Below are 18,908 nucleotides of genomic sequence, written 5' to 3' on the forward strand. Positions count from 1 at the left end.
GTCCACATGTGTAACAACTGCAGGATCAGGCCTTCCCAAACGTTTGTCACAAACATCAAACAACAGGTTTAAAAGTAAAGTTTAGAATAAAGCTCTGAATGAATATGTCTAGTAAACCCTAACATTCCTGTTCTGGGCTACATACTTGGTTTCTAGAAAGGCTTTATTAAAAATAAAATAATAATAATAATAATAATAATAATAAAGAATCATGACTGGAATCTCCTACCATTCCACTGCTTCCAGCTGACTGTTGTCCTGTTCCAGTTTGCTGTAGATTGCGTCTCTCAGGACATCAGATTCGGCAGAAGGTTTGAGTCCAAGCAGCTTACACATCAGCTCTTTCTAGTTACAAAAAAATTCAAATAGCAAGTTACCACCTGCAGGCCTGGGACCTCTTCTCATACCCCTGGGATGAAGTTTTAGGAAACTAGCTAATCTAAAGGTGCAGGTCACTGAGGACAACTGAATATCTAGGGTTTGAGGGAGAGAAGAGAAGAAGGTCTGTGCTTCAAGCAAAGCAAGGGTAGGTCAAAATTCTAAAGTGCAGTGAGAGCCAATTGCCTCTTCTCCATGCTGCATGGAGCGAGAGAGGGGGCGGGCTGTGCATGTGCGCACACGCACGCGCACGCACACACACACACGCACAGACAGTCTCGCCAGCCAGCACTCTTTCTGAACTACCTGTCTCTGCTTGGTCCCGCCCCCTTGCTCAGCAAGGGAAGAGGGGCATGGGAATGTGAACAAACAAAAAGTGGGGGAGGACAACACCGAACCCAGAACTGCTTTATGTTGAACTGGTGGCAAATGTCAAAGACCAAGTGTCAGAGGAGCCAGAGGTTCTCTGCTTGGTTGGGGGGTTCTTAAAGCAGGTGAGAGCCAGGGGAATCCCATTTGGAAGAAGGGAGGAAACAGACTGGTGAGGTGAGCAAGACCACCTGTTGGGGGGCAGGTCATCAGAAGGCCAGAACACTGCATCAGTTGCCTAAGGGGTAGACACTTCAATTTACAAAAGGAAGGGGAAAAAAGGACAGAATAGCAGCAGCCTGCCAACAGCCCTGATTTTAGTCATCTCACAAATGTTTACCAAAAAATCCCTTCCTGTAACTTTCATACGCATCTTAGGGACTGAATATATTTTTCAGTAATGCTAATTATTGCTTGCTCCATGTTCTTCCAAAAATGTAACAAGGTGATACATGTAAAGCAAGATTGCATGTATGAAGCAGGTGTCATCTGGCAGTTACAAAGACAGTTCAGCAGCAAGCCTCAAACCATGACCTAGAAGATTGTACAAGAGAAATGAAATAAAAGGAAAAATTCTTAAGGAGTCATAGGAGAGGACAGCTCTGTCATGGTTAATACACGTAGATAAAATTCATTGAAATGGCAGTGTTGCCATTTCTCATGCTATTGCGAGTCCTATGACTGTTGGAGTTTTCCTTAAAGCCCCAGATCCTGGAGTCATGTTCACTGCAGAAGAAAAGAAAAAAAAAAAACACTTGCAGAAAGTGGACATTTGTGGATGGGGAGGGTTTGATCACAAACCGATTTTCCATAAAAAATAGTTTACAAGAAAAATTTTCAGCCAGGCTACATTCTGGGCTTTTAGGAGGTCTACATTGCAATAAGCCACCTGCAGCCAGCCTATGCCAGCTGACTTGGGTTTGCGGGGCTCAGGCGAAGGGCAGTTTAATTGTGGTATAGACACTCTGGCTCGGGCTCGAGCCTGAGCTCTAGGACCCTCTCACTTCATAGGGTACCAGAGTCCATGCTCCAGCCCGTGCCCAAATGTCTACACCACAATTAAAACAGCCCCTTAGCCTGAGCCCCAGTCAGCTGGCTTAGGCAAGCCACAGCTTTTTAATTGCAGCATAGACACTCTCAGAGGTCAAGCCTCTAATTGTATCCTTCTTAGCTACCCCCATCCCCAGTTGACCCTGTCCTACATTCACAGGCAGCCTTGAACAAAGGAAAAATACATTGTAGACCAGTCCCTTAGCTAGAGTAATCAGTGTAGTCCCCGTGACCTCAGTGGAGCTATGGTGATTTACACCAGCTGAGTTTCTGAACCTTGGGTGGCAGTTTGCAGAAGACAAATATCAGGAGAAACATCTAGGAGAAAAACTACATGTAAACTTAAGAACAAGAGAAGAATTTGCAAAACTGGTGGAAAGGAAGACAGCAGAGGAGGAGGGTAGGACTTGAGAACTTTCACTCTATATATCCTTGTGCATATTTTTAATTTCCTTGATGGATATTCTCATGTATTCATATGAGCAACCTGCATCAGAAAAGGCTTGTAAAAGCAATGCTTTGGCACAGGCGGGGCGCTGTATCTCGAGGAAATAAAATGCATGCTGAGAAACCTCTAGTTTTGAGAGCATAAGAACAGCCACACTGGGTCAGACCAAAGGTCCATTTAGCCCAGTATCCGGTCTTCCAACTGTGGCCAAATGTCAGTGGACAGTGAGAGCTGAATTATGAGCAATAAAGGCCATTAAGAATTCAACCTCCTTACACACACACACACACACAAACACACAGAAGAACAGAACTCAACACAGGCTTCCCAGAAAAAAAGCAAATCTCCAACCTGACAAACAGAAAAAGATTAATGGAATGAAGGAAAGCAGAAAACCAAATAAAATCCTACATACTTACCCAGGTTATAGGTGGTGCCGTTGAGCTAAGCAAAGGATATGGATCTGGGTTTATTAAACCTAATTTTACAAAGCCTCCCACAGCTTTCGAATACCCCTAAAACAAAACAAAGGTGGCTATAAATGCTGCGCAGTCCAAGTTGATGCTCAGGTGAATATTTACATACTTGGACTACAGTCAGACAAGGACAAACAAAGCCATGATTACTATTACACACATGGGAAGACTGCAACAGTCAGACGTGATGCCAAAGGGGGTTTAACCTCACTGCCTTCCCCACTCCTTTCAATATGCTCTTTAACTGTAGAAGAAAATAGCTATCCCTTCCCCCGCAAGCAGCATCAGTTCAACAGATTAAAGGGTTCAGCTGACTAGTACCTTTCCAAAGGAAAGCTTGTCACAATTGTTCAGCTGGCCAATAGCTAAATTAAAGACAAAAGGACCTGATTCTGAGCTCACGCACCCCCAATTTTACATCAGCACAGACATCAGTGGATTAACTCCTGGTTTACACCACAGTAAGTAAAATCAGATTTGGGCTCAGAATGCCTAGGGTACAAACATATGGTCACTCTTCCTCCAGAAATATCAGAGCTGCAAACAGCATAGAAGTGGAATGCATTCTAAGGGACACTGTCAAGGTTGTTTGGCCCTTGCAATAAAAATCTCCTGACTGGTTTGAGTTGGCTTTTTTTTTTCCCCCTCCTCCCCCTTTCTTTTAAAAGCAGGTTTTATTTGAAGGTTTTCATTTAAACAAAAAAAACAAAACCCAACTACTGCTTCTTGATTCTCTGACATTAAAAGACTTCATAAACAAAAATGCTGCTCCATTTGTCAATTCTTCAAAGCAATGGGACATTAATTATTACGTAGACAGCACAGGATGCAGGAAAGACAAGAACCCAGGTTACCAATAAAATACACTCCCACAAAGGGCTAATTTCATTTAGAACAGCCTCCACGGTGACTGGCACAGAGAAATCACACAGGCACACATGTTCTGCGGTAAAAGGGAAGGTCTACACTGCAATAAAGACAATGCCATGGCTGTAACTGGCCTGGGTCAGGTGACTTGTGCTCGCAGGGCTCATTCAGGCTCCGAGACCCCACTCCCCTTGAGGGGTTTCAGAACCTGGACTCCAGTCAAGACATCTACATGCAATATTTAGCCCTGCAGTCCAATCCCAGTGAGCTAAAGTCAGTTGATTCAGCCTCTGAGAATCAGTGCTGCAGTTTGTTTGTTTTTACTGTAGTGTAGATGTACCCATAGAGACCAATCCAGACATTTCTGTTATATGACTTAATTCCTTACCTACTTAAGCTTAGATCCAAATAAGCCACTCTTAAACCAGTTTTCATGTCCATATAATGGGATTGCTCTGATTTAACTGTCAGTGCAACTCGTGTGTAGACAAGGCCTTACGCTCATTTTAAAAAAGTTTATGCTCAGGTTGAAGTCCTCTCGATACCCACAGGACAGATTTAAAAAAAAAGAAAAAAAGCAATACTGCAAGCTCCCCTACAAAACCCTGCCAATGTATTTCAGTCCTAAAATGGAGGGACCAACTCCTTGAGATAAGAAGGTAGTACAGTCTCCACGGCCATTCATATCTTCACCTCACAGCTGAGAATACCAATTCATGCCAGCTAAGCTGGTGGATATTTTTTAGTTTATTTAAGTTCACACTTATCTACTAGGAACTAGATTTAGACCAACCATCATTTAGCATTTAAAAGTACCTAATAACCACAGTACCTACTGTAACAAAGTCATTTCACACAGGCCTTTAACATATTATTAGAGCTTCTGACCAATATAAACCATACTTGGACTTAGAAGGTTCCAATATATCCTTCACTAATTCCTTGAGCCAGCTCTGCCACCTGCTTTTGCACAAAGACAGAAAGGGACCAACTCAATCCTTTTGGAATATAATACAGTGGAATTTTCGTGATTAAAAAAAAAATTTCACACCACACCTCCTCATTCATGTCCACAAAATGCCAAAAACAAATCCCTGTGGCATAAGCTTCACCTCAGAGGAAGATGAGCAAAAGAGAAAGAAGGAGACATCAAATTAATCTTATCATTCACAAAAACTAGCTCTAATCTTCCATGTGTTTTTAAGAGAGTTGGCCAGAGAGTGCTTATTATTATTATTATTTTGTTTTGTGCAAGACGACAGTTTTTCTTCAGAATTTCATCAAAAAACACAAGTTTCAGGAACCATCCGTGCCAATTTCTTAAAACATTTCTCCCCCGCGCTGTTGGGGGTTCAGAAACCCATGCAAATTGAATAGTTAAATAGGGAAACAGGGAAAAATTATTCTTGCTTCTTGGACACAGCAAAGTGCAGTCATATCCACAAAGAAAAGCAAAAACTGAATTTTTTGGGTCCCTTTTGGCTATAGCAATCACAGGTATTACTTGTAACAATAGCAGGTTAAAAGTTATCACTGAAAATGTGACAGATTGACAATATCCCTTCAAAAAGAAAAGGAGTACTTGTGGCACCTTAGAGACTAACCAATTTATTTGAGCATAAGCTTTCGTGAGCTACAGCTCAAGCTCACGAAAGCTTATGCTCAAATAAATTGGTTAGTCTCTAAGGTGCCACAAGTACTCCTTTTCTTTTTGCGAATACAGACTAACACGGCTGTTACTCTGAAATATCCCTTCAATTCACACTATTAAAAATTTGTCTAATTTGAACAAGACTTTAATTTTAAAAAACCTAGAAAATATCTAAGAACTTACCTTATACCTTAAGGTGCCTCTTATCAAGGTGTGGGCTGACTGAATACCATATGGTTCAGCATATTTTGTACTGTCCCTGTTGGGAAAACCTTCCAAATTTAATCCTGGGAAAAAATCCATGACAGCAACAGAATCAAGCAAAGCTCCTCCAGCTGGAATATTAACAATCTAAGAATTGTAAAAAAAAATAAATAAAAATAGGCAGGTAAGTGCACTGTATTTTAGGTTGTTTATTCAAAAGAACATGTCTATTTTCAATGCCTATTGCAGATTAGTGCTATGCTTTATACTCAGTAACAAGGGACCCCATTCTGATCTCACATCAGTGAGAATCTGGAATAACTTCACTGATTTACACCAGTGTAAGACAGATAAGATCTGGCCCTTGACTAGCTTGCCTTTCGAAAATTTAAGTTTTGTGGGGAAGAGGGATTGGTTTGTTTTAAGATTACAGTAATCACTCTCCACCATGTGCCCTGGATATAGCATCTGCACCCATGAACATCTTCAGTTGCCACTAAAAAGCAAGCAAATGTACAGAATACCCTGTTAAAGAAGAAGAAAAGAATGGGATGACTAATTCTATTAGCAGTGAGGCCTAAAACCTTGAACCCTGCTTTCTTCAAGCAGCTGAAGCACCGATCTGCTATACTGCATCAACACCAATTCCTTTTGTGGCTTCTAAGCAAGGCGGCGACGTTTCCTACTCAAAAGCCATCCATAACAGCAAAGCCTGCAGCCATGCCACAGGAATTTATTGTGTGTGTTGCTTAAGACACATGTGGAGGAAAGCCCACACAACAGTCAAAGAGAACTATGGATTTGGGGGCAAGGAGGAGAATTGCTGCATTTACCAAGAAACCCACAGAGCCTTTCATAACAAATCCTTGACATCCATGATCTAACTTCAACTAGCAATGGGTGAACCAGCACATAATTAAACAAACACTTCTCCATCTACCCACATGGCCTTCATCTGAAATTTGGACCAATTTATTTTTTTCCACATAAAAATCCAGTTCACAATTCATTTTCCATGGTAGCTGGAACAATGAAACCCTGAAATGTCACAAGAAAGCCTCTTTGGAGACCCAAGGGGTTCGGATAATCATCCACACTCTGGGATGCCTATACACTGACTCAACCTCTGGACACTTAGTGGTGCACCCATCAGTAGTTTATCTGAGCAAAGTAGAGTGGGCCAGAGGAACAAGCACAGGCTTGGAAGCCAGAAACTCAGATTTCTAAATCTGGCAATGACACTGTCTTGCTGTGTTCCCTTGAACAAGTCAATCTCATGCCAGGGTTCCTCCTAGCAGTGAATATTTCTGTGCCCATTTTACAAAGTATTACTATTGATGTGATATGGAATTTTGCCTTTTATTACAATAAGGGCTCGTGCAATACCCAGTGAGATGCTGACCACTCCCAGTGCAACAATGCACAGCATCAGTTATTACTACTTTTTAGCACTGGTATTATGGGACCATCCAGGCACCTCTCCCACCCCTACAAAGGAGATCAGGGATTGTTCTAGGCACTGTACAAAGAGAGTAAGAGGCAGTCCCTGCCCTCAAAGAATTCACAATCTAAACAGACGACAGACAAAAATTAGGAGAAAGGAAGCCTCTTCATCCCTGTTTTACAGAGAGGAAATGAGCACAAGGAGATCAAAGTGACTTAACAGGGTTAAGTGGCAGGGTTGGGGCCTGAACCCAGATCTCCATCCCAGTCCAGTGCCTTAGTCACAAGCCCATCCCTCTTCGCTGCCCTCAGACCTCTGCAAATATTAGCCTGATAGTAGCAAGGAGGCATGTCACTTTATGCATCCAGATAACAGGTGACAGAGTGACAATTACTTAAACGCAGTTTATGTATCTGTCAGTAGCTTAAAAATAATGCAACAGCTCACAAATCCCAGTTTCCTCTTCAGCCTAATACCATCTTCTCTGCTTGTGTTTAAATAGAAGGATCAGGATTACTTCACCTCTCCATCTTTTAAATATGTGGCAGATTGAACTGTATTCAATAGAACACCCTGTGGACTCCAACTGAATTTGTATCGCAGAGGATTATCAGAATATTCAGGAGCTGGCAGGCCACCGCAGAAGGAAGTGTACGATATAACCTGCAAATATAAAAATAAATCCACAGGTCGCATATGATCAGAAAAAGATATACAGCATCATCCAGCTAGCAAAAGGAATCAATCACCACCTGCAATACTCAGTTACCTGTGTTTAGTAAATCATTCCTCAGAAGGCCTGAATTAGGCAAAGAACTGAGATTATTTTATGCCAACAGTGCCAAAAATATTTATGATTTTCACATATAACAGGCCACAGAGCGAGTTTATTCATGGGACTTTCATCTCTGAAGGTATTGGGGCAGAACCACAGCTGGTGTAAACAGTCATCACTCCATTGACTGCAACTGCTTGAATTGTCCATTTACACCACCTGAGGAGCTGTCCCCTTCAGTTCCCATCTGGAAGAGGTCACAGATGAACAATGCAATATATAATGGGGCAAATACATTCCAGTGAAGCACCACTCACATCAATGGAACAGTACGATCCAACAGTTATTTAGCAGAACTCATGACACAATTTGTTGGCTTAGCAATAGAAATTGTACTGAGACCACCGCTTGGGGCATCTTGGTGGTAAATCTGAGCCAACAAGCCAAAAACTAATTGGGCCTGGTGACTAGCTACCCTTTGCTACCTTCCCCTTCTGTGGAAAGCTTGAGGCAGATTAGCAGGGCTTTGAGAGACCACTGGGACTGCCTTGGTTTATGGAGGTATTTATGTGCTGGTAGAGGAATTTAGTTGACAATGCTGTCAATCTTGCACATTTCACAAGCATTATAGATAAGAAAATATTAGGCCAGATCCATTGCAGCCAATGGAGTTTAGCTAATTTACCCTCACGCCATCTGGGCAGGTGACTCAAAGGTGATGATCCACACTACTAAGTCAGATAGCCAAATAAGAACCCCCATTCTGATCTCTCACCCTGGACAGAATGCTGGGACAATGGAGAGACAGCATGCTCAGCCTGAGGAGAAAGAGCATCCTGCTTCACTCAGCAGGGACTTCTCTGGCCCGCAAGGACTGGCACTGGTAGGTTGCCCGGGAAGAGCTGACTCAGTCCTCCTGAGTCACCAAATGGAAACTACGAGCAAGAGGCTTTGTAGGCTTTAAAGTGAGCCAAAAGGAAAGGGATTCGTTGATGTGCATATGGACCCAGGAGTTAGATATGGGTAATTATGAAAATTCACAGCTGTTACTTTAAGTTTAACAAAACTATGGCTCTAGCACTGAGGAAGTTGCAGCAGGCATAGAGCATTTTCCAGATCATTCATGGCTCTTCTGTTCAGGGGGAAAGAAAAAAAAGGTTGATTTTTAAAATAGAAAAATAATATTCACTAGTGACCCTTATGGCCGCTGTTCTCTAGGAAACACTTCCTCCAAAAACAAGTGGCCCATATGCTTCCATCTGAGCCTGCAGCAAACAAGTGGCGAAGTCCTTTCCAGAGTAAAAGCCGTACCACCTTAAGAGCTTATGATAAATGGCACAATGTTAAATGCTATTTGTCTGAGGCAACGTAATTAAGCCAATTAGTCAGATTCATTCATTTTAAAATGTAAGTTGTTCACTGGCATTATACTTCTAGTTTAAAGCACAGCTTCACAGCTATTCTAGTGATGTAACTCAGTTTAACCCTCTGTGCAGACATCACAGGGGGAGTCCCAATGCACTTTGTACTCGCATTTAGCATCATCACGCAATCCAAGTTCTGGGCACCATTGATTGAAGGCCTCTAGAGACAGTAAGTTACCGAACAGTAGCAAAGACAGGTTCTTGCTGAAGGAATGACAGTTTTGTTAATATAGCTTTGACAAAGCTATGCATGTGCAACTCATCCACCACCTTACCGTAGCGCCTACATCTTTCGCCTTATCAATACAGTCCATCGCCAACATATGATCGAGGCCAGGATCCAAACCTATTTCACCGATAACCGTAATACCAGCAGCTTCTACACTAAAATAATAAAAAACACGGTATTGTCAGAATATTGCACAATATTCCTGAAGTCTAACTTGACAAGCGATAGCCCCATGATATCCATTGTCAGCCATGGACAAACTAGAAATGCTGGAACAGATTCTGTACTGAGCCTGGGAAATGGGGGTATAAGCCTTTAATCCAGTGGTTGCCAACCTTTTTACGCCCAAGATCACATTTTGAATTTAAGATCAACCCAGGATCTACCCTGCTCCTTCCCCAAATCCCTGACTCTTCCCCAAGACCCCACCCCGCTCACTCCATTCTCCCCCTCCCTCTATCACTCACTCTCCCCCACCCTCACTCACTTTCACCAGGCTGGGGCAGGGTGTTGGGGCGTGGGAGGGGGGTGCAGGCTCTGGGCTGCGGCTGAGGGGTTCTGAATGTGGGAGGGGGCTCTGGGCTGAGCCGGGGCAGGGGTGCAAGCTCTGGGGGAAGAGAGAGAGAGAGAGAGAGAGAGAGAGAGAGAGAGAGAGAGAGAGAGAGAGAGAGAGAGAGGGTCCAGGAGGGGGCTCCAGGCTGGGACAAGGGTGCGGGGAGTGAGGGGGGTGAGGTGCAGGCTCCAGCCGGGAGGCGCTTACCCCAGGCGGCTCCCGGCCAGCGTCACAGCGGGGCTCAGGCAGGCAGCATGCCTGCCATGGCCCCACGCCGCTCCCGTAAGCGGCTGGCTGCTGGCACGTCTCTGCAGCTCCTAGAGGGGAAGGGGGACAGCGGGTCTCCATGAACTGCCCATACCCCGCAAACGCCGCCCCCACATCTCCAATTGGCCAGTTCCCAGCCATTGAGAGCTGCGGGGATGGTGCTGGGGGTAGAGACAACACATGGAGCCACCTACCCCCACACCAGGGGCTGCAAAGACATGCCAGCAGCCAGCCACTTCTGAGCCCCGCTGCGCCACCAGACTTTTAGCAGCAAGGAGACCGTGACCAACTGGCAGAGGCTCCAGGATTGACCAGTCAATCGCAATCGATGGGTTGGTGACCACTGCTTTAACCCATCTTTCAATGGGGGCTAAGTGTCTACATGTCTGAGGATCTGGGCCTTAGTCTCTTGGATTCCATTCCATCTGTAGAATGCAGATAATAGTGAGTCAGGAGACACTGAGAGCATAAATACATTAACTGTTGTGGGGCATTTGAATAGTATGGTAACGGTGCCATGTAGGTACCTAAGAAAGAATTCACATCTCATTACTGATCTTTTGACCTACCTTTCTTGGAGTTCTTTCATAGCTGGTGTTAGGTAGCTGGCTGTCACTAAGTTTACTTTGCTGTCAATGCACTTCTTAGCAACTAAAGGATGTGCTGAGTAAGGCAGCAAGCTATGAACAAAAGAAAAATTGTATGTCAAAATCTGACTAGTTTTGGTGTTTTCATTGGAAGAAAATTTGCAAAAAGTTTATCTAGATGAGGTCTATTAACACAAGGGGCCTCCGTCATTGATCTGAATGCAGTTTTTACAGTAATGCAAGTGGGCGTGAATTCCTACCAAAGCGGAATGACACTGTTTTACACGCACTTGGAACTGCTGCAAGTGACTGTACAAAATGCAGGGCAGCAGAGGAGTGAGTTCAAATTCTCTCAACCCTTTGCAGGCCCCAGCTTTCAGTGCCACCTTTGTGAAAACAGAACCGGGCCCTCGTTTCCCAGTACCACATTCTACACTGGTGTGCTAAATGTTTAACAGATTCAAAGTAGAATGCTGTCTTGGAAGAAGCTTTCATTAAAAGTCCTGCTAAACCATCTCTAGAAGGGCACAGGATGCCTGAAAAGGAGATATCACTCAGGACAAGTTCAGTGAGGGGGACCCAATGGCAAGCACTATAAAGCAGTTTCCATCCCTACTTTAATGATAGTTTTAATGCTCAGAAAGGAAACCTTTTACTCTTCAAGCATTTGACAGTAATGGCCAAATTTTCCGAATTTGGCCTCTGTACATGTGCATGCAATTTAGCAAGCACCAATGACTGTATGTGTTTACAACGTAACTTGCACATACAGGTGATGGCTTTGTGGGTGAATTCTGTCCCCCAAGTAGGTACAAATGTTTGTGCAATTAACACTGCATGCCCACGAAGGAGCTGAACAGAGAGCCATTTGAAAATCTTGCCTCAAAGTTATCATGCCTCTTTAACCACAAAGAAGAGATTACACTGCATTAGATACAGTCCTGGTGCTCTTGTGTGCAGAGAGAGGGGATGTGACTAGTCACTATCTGCCCCCCAACACACTTCATCTCCACCTGCTGTGAGTTGGGGGGGAGAGAAGGACTATGCTGGCTTTACATCACCCAGTGATTCCCCGTACCTTGGTGGAATCCCCAGTAGCGATTTAAAGGCAACTACACAGGTGACTTGTGCCACTGAAGAAATGTAAAGGAGCCCTAGCAAATCTCAGGATCAAACCCTCTGTGTTTTAATCAGCATTCTGACCTGATCACAAGGTCGTGTTTCTTCACCAAGGAGGACAGTTTATCCTCCTGCTTAACGATATCCACATGAACAGAAGTAACATTGTTGTATTTCTTGGTCAGCTGGCCAAGTTGCTCCTTCATGATGGATGCTATTTAAAAAGTATGAATGTCAACCGTTACACAAGTGAAAATTATTCTTACTTCCCTCCCAAACCCATTCCCCAAAGTATCAAGGTAAAAACCCCAACTACACCCTCCACACTGGTTCACACTAGCAGAATAACAGTGAGCTGTAGCTCACGAAAGCTTATGCTCAAATAAATTTGTTAGTCTCTGAGGTGCCACAAGTCCTCCTTTTCTTTTTGCAGAATAACCTAGTCGTCATCGTGCATCAAACTCCATTCACTGGCACTTGTTGCATGGGTTCCTTCGCAAATACACAACTACACTCCACATCCATCTTTCTTTAAGTAAGCAGTTGCACAGAAAGGAGAAAAAAAAAGGAGCACACTTGAAAGATAAACAGGTGTAAGTGTCCCATGTCTTGACTTTTTTTCTTCATTTTCTAGTGTGTTGCTCATGTCAAGCTACAGTATAGTTACCTTGAGAAACAGTGATCCACTAAGGGAAACTGCAGAATGAGAACAGGAAATTAACAGCATTTGAAAACTCTGTTTTAGTCCTTCCTGTTCTTTATTTATTTTGACGCTCTTCTCTTCTTAGCAGCCTTATTTGCTGTCTCAAGTACGATCGAGCAGGTTATTGTAGGAATCAGGAGAGACTGAAGGTCTCTCTCTGAGTCCTCGTGGGGCACCAACATTAGCCATGTGAAGTGAAAACTGCTACCCCTCCTCCCACACTTCGAAGCGTCTCTAATCAGTCAGTGACACTGGAGGCTCCAATCACACAAAACATGGTTAATAACTGTGGCTGTTAACAGCGTTTTGTCCTCACCAGCAGCCAAGACTAGCACAAGTTGATCTTATGGTCAGCAATTCAGCACACTATCTTGGCACAGCATCTGAAACTGTGCCTGCAACACTGGTTTGGCCAGCCCTCCTTTGTCCCAACGCTGTGCAGCAGGACATCCTTGAGTGCACTGCCTCACAGGCAGGCACTCTGTCCTGTGCTTAGGCATTATGGAATAGCTGCCCACATTTACCAAGGATGCACCAAACACCATTAGGAAGTGTGGTGGATGCAGGACACAGAAACATGGTTGTGTTGTATGTAAAAAAGGCTGCTGTGTGGACACAACTCAGTGGGTTTTTTCATACCTGGGTCAGATGGGAGTGACAAACAGATTGAAAAACAAAACACAGTTGTAGTTATAGTGTAGACAGGGCACAAAACCAACTCCCAGGCATGTCCCAAGATATCTAATCTAGTCACTCACGTAGAACTGATGGAGGAGGGAGTAGATTCAAATGGAGATTAAGATATGGTTCCATGAGGAGGGCTGGAGCCTCAATATAAATCACTCACACATAGTCTCTTAATATTTTTACTAGAAAAAAAAGAGGCACCTAGAAACATCAGAAATTTTTAAAAAATTGAAAAAAAGTGAGTGGACTGCTGATAAGGGGACAGTAATTCCCTTCATCATTAGAAGGGTGCTGGAACTGGATCCAAAAGATGATCCATTAGACAAAAATGCTTAAGGGATTCTTACACAGAATGTAAGGAAAAGCCACATGGGGAGGGAGAACTACAGTGGGGATATTCAGGACTGAGAAAATCTTGGTCACAATTCACAAGAGAGACGCTAATGGGATCTCAAAGTATTTTTCCTCTGGAATATTAATCCTGATAATGCACTAGGACAAGAGCTGGGAGGAACAGAATAAAAGGGTACTGCCAGAAAATATACCAGCAACTAGCTATGCTATGACCAGCCAAAACTACCATGAACTCATGCAGGCAAACAGTTCCTGTTCTGAGATAAAGAGTCAGTGGAGAAACTGTTGGGGGAAAAGTCAAGAGGATCAAACACAGAAAAGCCTGAAAGAAGAGGATCTAGGTGGATGAAGCATTCTGCTCCGCCATTCCCAACACAATCTCACATACAACGCTAGAATTATGTGAACCTCTGGACACGGATTTATCTTCTTGTCAATTTAGTGGACAACACTATAGAACTTGTCTTAAATGTTGCGAGACAGGGCCAGTTACACAACCCTTACCCATGTGGAGTAGTCCTATGGTCATCAACAGGTTCACAGGCCTGAAAAGTAAACTGAAATACCAGGAACTGGGTTCAGGGGTCTGTTTCTCCTGCAACAGATGATGGGATCAGAGAGCTGTAATCATTACAGTGCTTTAGCATTCACAATCTCATCAGCTTGCAGGAGAAACACTGTATCTATAGGCTGATAAGTAAGAATGTGTTATTTGAAAGATGTATTTATTTGTAGGTTTAGGTCTACACATATTAGACAAATTAGGAATTTAAACAGGTGGAGTTTATTTTAATTATTCATACAGCATTATACCATATGCTCCATTAATAAAATAAAGGGTCCTTGCACCAAAGAGTTTACTGTATAAAACAGAATGGAAAAGCAGCATGGTCTAGTGGGTAGGGGTGCTGGACTGGGAGTCAGGAGGCACAAGTTTATTCCTGACTCTGCTACTGACCTGCGGTGTAATAGTAAACTAGTCACTTCACCTCTCCATGCATCTGTTTCACCTTCCACCCTTTATCTGTAGTCTATTTAAACTGCAAGCTCTTAAGAACAAGGCCTGTCTCTTACTGGGTGTTTGCACAATGCCTACTGCAATAGAGTCTCCAACTCAGCTGGGTTCTCTACATGCTACTGTAATTCAGCCACCACTACCACAGCAAAAGGGTGCCAAACAAGGTGGGATAGGTAGCACAGGTGGGCAAAGAAGGATCATGAGAGATATTTCTTATATACACGCACCTCATTAGCTCTTCTTAAGAGGGACATGTCAACTATAATTTTTTAAGTGGACTAATTTCAAGAGAACCCATTCCCTGATGGAGCAGACATTAATGAGTATATTCTGACTTTAAAAAAAAAAAAATCCTCATTCTCCTGGTGGTGACTGGAAGGTTGTTTTGGACATGACTGACAGCAAAACACACCTGGCCAAACTTCCTCCCACTTTTCCCCGACGTCTGTGCGTACGCCTGCCTGCTGCCCATTTGGTTTCAGCTTTGCTACCATTGTTGTAAACACATGCTTGTAGAGAAGGGGAAAGACAGTTCATGCGAGCCTCCACCCCACAGCAGCACATAAAAAAAGTGGTGTCATCATGCTTTTGCATGACAGAAAATGCAGCTGACTGTCAAGGAAAGAATGAAACTGACTATGCATGAAATACTGTCAGATGCAGGAAGCAAACAAGCTGAAAAGAAAGAAATATTCTCTGTAGTCTCTTCCTAGGCACTACTTGTGACAAGAAGTAGGTAAAATATTTTCAGATAGCAATGTGATTTTCAAGTTGGTGTCTCTTTAAGGTGTTCTTAAAGCTACAGAATAATTTTTTGAATGAGGTGCACAGTAGTTACAAATGTAGAATATATCTTCAGTTTCCCACAGCACACTTCATATGCTTTTAAATAAAAGTTTTTAGTGTGCTGCCATGCTGGTACAAAATAAATAATTATTTCAATACACAGTACACATACTTGAAGCTTAATACAGTTAATACTTAAGGGCTTGCTTGCTTTCACGTACCTGCTGTGATTTCTACATTGGGATCTCTAGTGAGGTATTCTATCACAGGGCCAGAAACATAGCCAGATCCAAGTAACAAGACCCTCTTCTTATCCTTGGTCAGTGACCGTGAGTATTCCCTAGAGGGGTTATAATCAAAATTAAAACATACAGGATAAGCAAACAGCAGCCTGCTGAAGCCAATGTCAAGTCAGCATGTTTTAGCAAGTTTACAAACCAAGAGCTCATTTCAGGAAGACGTTTAAGTTCTGCGGCCTGATTTTCTAGCCAAAGTACGTCACTTCCCTAGGCTTTTCCAAAATTTCTATTGCACAACTCCTACTTCAGGGTAAGCGGACTAAAATGTCTAAATCCAGCCTCAGAAAGGGTCACACCACCCAACCCGTTCCATTGTTCCTCCAGCAGCTGCAGTAGCTGCTACTTCTCATTCTTCCTCAGAAGTCACTGAATTTTTCTTAGCCAAACTAGTCCAACCTCATAGATAGGTCTCTACCAAATTCACAGCCATGAAAAACGTGTCATGGACCATGAAAACTGGTCTCCCGCCATGAAATCAGTCTTTTTGTGTGCTTTTACCCTATACTATACAAATTTCACAGAGGAGACCAGTATTTCTCAAATTGGACATCCTGACCCAAGGGGATGGGGGGGGTCACAAGCAATGTTCCCTCTAATTTTTTGACAGGCCGTGTGCACAAAAAAATTCTTCTGTGCAAATTGTTGTGCATGGGGTTTAGGATCTGTGTGCGCGTGCACACACGCACAGCTTAGAGGGAACAGTGGTCACAAGGTTATTTTAAGGGGGTTGTGGTATTGCCACCCTTACTTGTGTGCTGCCTTCAGAGTTGGGCAGCCAGAGAGCAGCAGTGCAGAAATAAACTACCCAGATCTGAAGGCAGTGCCCGGCCAGCAGCAGTGCAGAAGTAAGGGTGGCAATGCCATACCATACCACCCTTGCTTCTGCTTTCAGAGCCAGGCTGCTGACTGAGGGCCCAGCTCCGCAGGCAGCAGTGCAGAAGTAAGGGTGGCAATACCATACCATGCGATCCTAACTTCTGCACTGCTGCTGACGGCAGCTCTGCCTTCAGAGCTGGGCTCCCGGCCAATAGATGCTGCTTTCCAGCCGCCCATCTCTGAAGGCAGCGCCGCTACCAGCAGCAGTGCAGAAGCAAGTGTAGCAGTACTGCAAGCCCCCCTACAATAACCTTGCAAACCCCCCCCACTCCTTTTGAGTCAGGACCCCTACAATTTACAACACTGTGAAATTTCAGATTTAAATAGCTGAAATCATGAAATTTATGATTTTTAAAATCCTATGACCGTGAAATTGACTAAAATGGACTGTGAATTTGGTCACAGACACAAAGACTTTAAGGCCAGCAAGGATCATCACGATCATCGAATACAAACTTTTGCACATTGCAAGAGAACCTCACCCGTCCAGACCTGCAATAGGCCCACAATCTCTGTCTGAGTTACAGAAGTTCTCAAATCTAACTTGAAGTCTTCAAATCAAAAAGGAATCTATCATTTACTCTAGTTCAAAAACAACCAGACCACTTCAGGGCTAACGATCTGATTGTATCATCTTGAACTAACATTGTAAGTTTCCAGATTGTGCCTAGCTCCTGCCATCATCAGTGACCTCTAAATTGAGAGGCCAACTTTGGACAAAAAGAAAAAAGAAAAGGAGTACTTGTGGCACCTTAGAGACTAACCAGTTTATTTGAGCATGAGCTTTCGTGAGCTACAGCTCACTTCATCGGATGCATAGCATATCGTGGAAACTGCAGAAGAAGCTTTGGACAGATTATGCCAGAGTCACTTCAGGGCATCATGGGAACCTATATAGGCAGATAGCACCTACATAATAAAACCTGCTTGTACACATGGTCCCAGATTTGACAACAGTCCCAGCATTACTTCATGACCCACCAACACCTGCTAAATATCACTTTGTTGATCTTTTGGCATGGTAGGACAAAGAATCTTTCCTCCAACGGCCCCATCATCAGTTCTGATGAAAGATCCTCCTCACTCAGGATACTACTCTCAGACCCATAGAGAAAGAGTGATGACTTCATCACACATTCCATGCCTACCCCAGATGCGTACATACAGACATGCAAAGAGGCGTAAAGTAGATTGCACCACCAGTGCAGCAACAGAGGAAAGACTCCTTGCAGAAGAAATGGCTTTTGCGATATCAAGCTTCTAAACACACCGATCTCTAGCTCTAACTGTCCAATGGCAAGAATTCAACCAAACTGGGATTGGCTGATCCCTGCCTGTACTTGTATTTGTCCATTACAAGCTGTTAAGAGACATTTTTGTTACACCAATAATTGCAGCAAAGTTTTTATATTCCAGAAAAGAACATATGAACATCACAAACATACATGGGAGTGGTTCAATTAAGTAATCTTTGTACAGCACTTTGGACATTTAGGTTAGTTAAAGAAATGTGCCGTTTGCAGGTGTGCAAGAGGAACATATAACCAGCATAAGCTATGCAGTTGTGAAGAAATTATGGAGAAGGGTATAACAAGCCATCAAACCTTCTCCCCTCTTTGGGTATACCATCACATTTTAAACAGTAAGTTCATTTGCATTAGTTCCAAAGAAATCCAAAGGGAAGGCATCAGAGAAAAGGCTCTGGCATTAGTGAGTACCACTCTTCCTTTAGGCACAATATGCTGTTTTGCAGAAAGACCAAAAAAAGTCTACCCACAAGTTGACCCTTTTCCAAAGGGATTTTCAGCTTCTTAATAACCTCTTGCATAGTCTACTGTGAGCTAAGAAGGGTGTCAGAAAAGAGAGGCCACAATGCTGTGCCAGGAATAAGAAGGTATGTTCGTGAAGGCAACTGGCTAAGGTTGTCCACCATAACAGCATATACCAAAAACTCTGTGGTAAGCTGTGGTCTTCCAGAAGCAAATGACTTGCTCCGCTACTAAAGAAAAGGGTGCAGTAAGTCCTGTAAATAATTATTCTTCATTTAAAACAGAATTTTCCTAATATCCTCAGAGGGATTCACTATTAATTATCTGGACCATTATATTTTACATTTCTGCAGCCCAGATGTTAAGTAAATGAGGAAAATGACAGATTACATTGTTTTTAATTTCCATGAATGTACCTAGTGCTTAAATCTATATTTATTTCCTTTGTGTTTTTCTATTTTCTTTATTATATGTGCTCCAGCCACAACTAGCCAAAAACCACAAAGACGGAGTTAATCACTGCCAAACTAACGCCACTCTGTAAAAAGCATAAAAATAAAAGGTGTTAGTTACTA

At 43.2% G+C, this 18,908-nt stretch overlaps 1 protein-coding gene across 1 annotated transcript in view; it reads right to left on the bottom strand.

Annotated features, from left to right (window-relative positions):
- AASS (aminoadipate-semialdehyde synthase) overlaps nt 1-18,908 on the bottom strand; it is a 50,861-nt gene that overhangs the window by 10,545 nt on the left and 21,408 nt on the right. Inside the window, exons 14-21 of the mRNA XM_074942323.1 lie at nt 15,611-15,729; nt 11,926-12,055; nt 10,705-10,815; nt 9,362-9,470; nt 7,410-7,550; nt 5,423-5,590; nt 2,665-2,760; nt 230-345 (exon numbers count right to left, since the gene is read on the bottom strand). Of these exons, the coding sequence (XP_074798424.1) occupies nt 230-345; nt 2,665-2,760; nt 5,423-5,590; nt 7,410-7,550; nt 9,362-9,470; nt 10,705-10,815; nt 11,926-12,055; nt 15,611-15,729 (990 nt within the window). The remainder of the gene's footprint in view (nt 1-229; nt 346-2,664; nt 2,761-5,422; nt 5,591-7,409; nt 7,551-9,361; nt 9,471-10,704; nt 10,816-11,925; nt 12,056-15,610; nt 15,730-18,908) is intronic.

The sequence above is a fragment of the Natator depressus genome, chromosome 1, assembly GCF_965152275.1.
Source record: "Natator depressus isolate rNatDep1 chromosome 1, rNatDep2.hap1, whole genome shotgun sequence".
Lineage (NCBI taxonomy): Eukaryota > Metazoa > Chordata > Testudines > Cheloniidae > Natator > Natator depressus.